The 4,650-nt window shown below is 46.2% G+C and overlaps 1 protein-coding gene across 1 annotated transcript; it reads left to right on the top strand.

The window, feature by feature from the left end:
* Nucleotides 1-385: 385 nt before the first annotated feature.
* On the top strand, nucleotides 386-4,024 carry LOC128719484 (atlastin). The gene is made up of 7 exons (XM_053813108.1): nucleotides 386-580; nucleotides 652-801; nucleotides 884-1,039; nucleotides 1,116-1,745; nucleotides 1,829-2,109; nucleotides 2,199-2,265; nucleotides 3,881-4,024. The coding sequence occupies exons 1-7, from the start codon at nucleotides 386-388 to the stop codon at nucleotides 4,022-4,024; spliced, it is 1,623 nt and encodes a 540-aa protein (XP_053669083.1).
* Nucleotides 4,025-4,650: the final 626 nt, after the last annotated feature.

Genomic DNA, 4,650 nt, shown 5'->3' with positions numbered 1-4,650 from the left:
CTTGTCCATTGCGCCGTTGCGACAAGCTTAAGCTCCAGCTGTAGTTTTCGATGTTCGTTCTGCACGGTTGAAGATGGAATCACCATATGAAAATAGTTTAAGTTTTGCTCAGTCGCATTGTTCTAAAGTGTTCCTTTTTTTCTTTTCCCAACAGATTGACTACCCAGGTTCTTTATCGATTGCAAACAACCCTAGATGACGAACACGTTTTGAACGTTTGATCATCCCCCCTGCGAAACAAGGAGCAACGAGCAACGAACAGCAAGCACGCGAAACAGCTGTACAGTTAGTGTAAATTTTAGATAGTTAAAAATAATAGTGCAACATTTCGGACATATTGAAGTACGTGCGGATAACGACGGGATAGTGCATAAACGGCCACATCATGGAAGCAAGGCCGGTACAGGTAGTGGAGACAAGCGAAGATCACAGCTTTGTCCTGAATGAGGAAGCGCTGTCGGAGATACTGCTGCAGGACAGCATAAAAGATCGCGCGATCGTAGTGGTGTCTGTGGCTGGAGCGTTCCGGAAGGGCAAAAGCTTCCTGCTGGACTTTTTCCTCCGCTATATGTACGCCAAGGTAGGTTGAAGTTGTATCTTCCTTCTGTACACATTGAGATAATTCATGATGTTTGTTTTCTCCAATTACAGTATGTGCATCACCAGAGCGTACTCGAGTGGTTGGGTGACGAAACGGAACCGCTGTCCGGATTTTCGTGGCGTGGTGGTAGCGAACGTGACACAACAGGCATCCTAATGTGGTCCGATATATTCCTGCACAATAGAGCCAATGGCGAGAAGGTACGATTTGTATATTTAATTGTCCCTCCTCCTGCAAGTTGATTTTCTCTAATTTGCAAACCCTTTGTTGGCATTCATTCAGCTGGCAATAATACTGATGGACACACAAGGCGCCTTTGACAGCCAGAGTACCGTCCGGGACTGTGCAACCGTGTTCGCGCTTAGCACCATGCTGTCCTCCGTGCAGATTTACAACCTGTCACAGAACATTCAAGAGGATGATCTGCAACACTTACAGGTAAGTAGCGGCGGAAACAGTGGGTTTTCCCGGTGGGAAGATTCCTCTACAAAATGTTTCGCTTTCCCTTTTGCAGCTCTTCACAGAATACGGTCGACTAGCGTTGGCCGATTCCGGCAAGAAGCCGTTCCAGCGACTACAATTCCTAGTGCGCGACTGGAGCTTCCCGTACGAGGCCGAATATGGTGCGCTGGGTGGGCAGCTTATTCTACAGCGAAGGCTCGAGGTATCGGACAAGCAGCATCCGGAGCTGCAATCGTTGAGGCGCCACATTACATCCTGCTTTTCGGAAATTGCCTGCTTTCTCATGCCCCATCCCGGTCTAACGGTGGCCACAAATCCCAGCTTCGACGGGCGCCTATCGGATATAACGCCCGAGTTCAAACAGAGTTTGCGCGAACTGGTACCGATGCTGTTGGCGCCGGAAAATTTGATCGTGAAAGAAATCAACGGCCAGCGGGTGAAGGCACGCGACCTGGTGCAATACTTCAAATCCTACATGGCTATCTACAAGGGTAACGAACTGCCGGAACCGAAGAGCATGCTGGTGGCAACGGCTGAAGCAAACAATTTGACGGCGGTAGCGGCCGCGAAGGAAATTTACGCACAGCTCATGGAAGACGTGTGCGGTGGCACTAAGCCGTACCTCAGCACGGCCCACCTTGACTCGGAACACAACCGCATCAAGGAGAAGGCACTACATCAGGTAAGATGATCGGCTTCAGATTCGGTTTAAATGTGGTGTTTATCAAAATAATATGCTTCACTTGCTCTTTCTCTCACAATTAGTTTTCTTCGAAACGAAAAATGGGCGGTGAAGAGTTTTCGGAAAAGTACCGCGAAAAACTGGAGCAAGATCTGGATGAAACGTTCGTCACGTTCCGGGCGCATAATGAAAGCAAGAACATCTTCAAAGCTGCCCGAACACCTGCCGTGTACTTCGTTATCGCGATAGTTATGTACATCATGAGTGGCATCTTCGGACTTGTAGGACTGTACACGTTTGCCAACTTTGCCAATCTGATAATGGGCATTGCGCTGATCACACTAGGGACCTGGGCCTACATCAGGTAAATGGGTGGAATTTTCTGAGCTCGAGATGGTTTGGAATATTGCGCCTTTTCTCCATATTATTAACCTCTTCCTCTCACACTTGCAGGTATAGCGGCGAGCTGAGCGACTTTGGCGTCCGGTTAGATGAGATCGCGAACCTGCTGTGGGAAAATGTAAGTTACTTTTGCTATTCCTTTTATATTGTCGGTGTCGGCGCGCTGCTGTACCTGCACCAGGACGAGATCGTGTACTATATGCGTATGCTGAACATACTGTAGAGAGTGTGGGGGCCAATGGAAACAGAGAGTGCCGGGAGGGGCAAGCATGATGGGTCCCAAGTGGATGGGTGGGTGGGTGGTGGGAAACTCAACTCAACTAGCAATATTGTTTACCAAACCGAGTACAGTTTGTGAACGAAAATGCAAAATCTCTAGACCGTAGGACGAAGAAACTAACCTCTGAGCAAACGAAACAAGCAAAAGCGATTGCGGAGCGATGTATCGGAAGCATTAGCGAAAGGAAAGCGCAGTGTGGATTTTGCCTTCCAACGTCAAATGTTGTTGTAATTGAAGGTAAACAGGACGAAAACAAAGATCTAGCAAAAGAGTATTTATGACGATGCAGGTCGAATAGTTAAGCCAAAGCTCTAACACGAAATAGAACTAACGAACACAATTGTGTAAAAGCAAGCAAACAAAGAACGTCAATCAAAATTGACAAACTAAATCTAAAAAAAGGTTTCTCTCTATATGATATATGTTTTGGTGCGTCTTGTTTGTGTGGTTTCGTGTGTTTATGTGTGTTGTTTGGGGATGTATTGTTTTATTTTTGTAGTTATAATTTGACTTCTTATTTGAGTGATTTTGTTTAATGTTTCTTCATATGTTTTCCTTTAGTTTAGTTTTGTGTTTCGTTTTTTTTATTATAACAATATCAATTGGCTTGGCTTTTCATTATGAGGAATTTTAAATTTAATTTTTTTTTCACGCACTGCCGGAGGGGGTGTAGATTCTTGTTCGCTTTCTTTTCGAATCCATTGCTTGCCTGTCGTCTCCGGTCGTTCTCTAGGTAGGTAGGTATATGTATATCAATGTCCGGTTTGGCTATTTGTTTGTCCGTTCGTCCGAAATCTTTCGTGTCTACCGGGAATGGAAAGGGGGGTATTTAATGTCTCCAAGGGTCATATGTGTTACGATGTACCGAATAAATACAATGTTTCGTCTAGCGTTACTAGTGGGTGTTACAGATCGGAAATGGAATGCTAGACATAGCACTTTTACATCAACACGCTGATTTCAATTGAGCTGAGACAAGCGATTTCGAGTTGAAGTGGCAAAATTGAAGGCATTTTCGGATTTCTTTACAAATGTTTTTCAAATGTGTTAAGGTAGATGTGGAATTTTTAATTCTCTTTAAATTGAAATTGGTCATCTTAAAACAGATGGCAAGATTATGAATCTTCTTATACATATTCTACTTTAAAAGTGTATATAATGGCTGTAGTTTTATTAATTGAGCTTGAAATGATAGCAAATGCCTTTAAGATTTATTTGAAGAAAACTGTATTTAAATGTGAGAAACTGCAAGAGTATCAGTTAGTTTGAATATTAGAATAATGGTTTAAATGTTGAAGGAGTTAAAAGTTACACAACGGCAACACGAACATTTAATTCTGATCTGTAATACACCCTCCTGTAAGAGCAGCGTGTCTCTCCGTTCCGGATTCTAATCCATCAAGTACGTACCACCATCCCGGCGATGCGTGTTGTTTTGTTCTCTTCCTTTCAGATGATGAAACCGATCTACCAGTCATGCATGGAGAAGGGCATCCAGCACGTGGCGACGCACGCGACCGAGTACGCGATCAGCGGCGGTACTACAGTCGGCAGTGCCGGCAGCCGTCAGCTGAACGGCAAGGTGAAACACTCTTGAGAGTACGCTCCTAGCGCTTCCACGTCCGAGCACCGCAGCCAGTGGTTGACCGCGCCAACCGACACCACCACCTTCCGCTGGCGACCCTGGCGGTGGTCTTGGAGGTATCGTAACGAGGCGACTGCTGCCACGATGAACGCAACAGCGACACATTCATCGTTCCACCAGCCATCGCTGACAAACAATAACGCACCCGATCGGACATCCGCGTACTGTGTGGCCGCCGCGGAAGGTGACAACCATAAAGCACCACCATCATCGTCAACACCTTTCTGTCGAGGCACCATCAACAGTACCACCAACAACAACACCAATGGTCTGAATAGCAGCAGAAGCCATAGTAGCAGCAGTGGCATGGGCAGTGACAGCAGCGACGGCAGTAGTGATAGTGGCAATGGAGCCGTCCCAAGCGATGGCACTAGGTTTAGTAAATTTATCAATAGCATTAAGTACGCCCTCGGTAGTAGTAGTGGTGGTAGGCAGCAACGCGGTACTGCCGTGCTGGTGGGCGACCATGAGAGCAGCAGCAGCACGAGACCACTGGTGATCAAATTAACGTCAGTCGTAAACGTAAAGCGATCGACGCACAGTTGCAGTAGCGGCGCAAGCGAACTCACCGATTGTAC

The sequence above is a fragment of the Anopheles marshallii genome, chromosome 2, assembly GCF_943734725.1.
Source record: "Anopheles marshallii chromosome 2, idAnoMarsDA_429_01, whole genome shotgun sequence".
NCBI classification, from domain to species: Eukaryota; Metazoa; Arthropoda; class Insecta; order Diptera; family Culicidae; genus Anopheles; species Anopheles marshallii.
The sequence above is the reverse complement of the archived record's forward strand: the minus strand, read 5'-3'. Positions and strand labels throughout refer to the sequence as shown.

Bases quoted from the DNA above. Each gene is read 5' to 3' on its own strand.
- LOC128719484 (XM_053813108.1), top strand. From the start codon at position 386: ATGGAAGCAAGGCCGGTACAGGTAGTGGAGACAAGCGAAGATCACAGC. The intron at 1,746-1,828 runs GTAAGATGATCG...TCTCACAATTAG, and splicing joins AGGAGAAGGCACTACATCAG to TTTTCTTCGAAACGAAAAAT. The intron at 2,110-2,198 runs GTAAATGGGTGG...TCACACTTGCAG, and splicing joins GGGACCTGGGCCTACATCAG to GTATAGCGGCGAGCTGAGCG.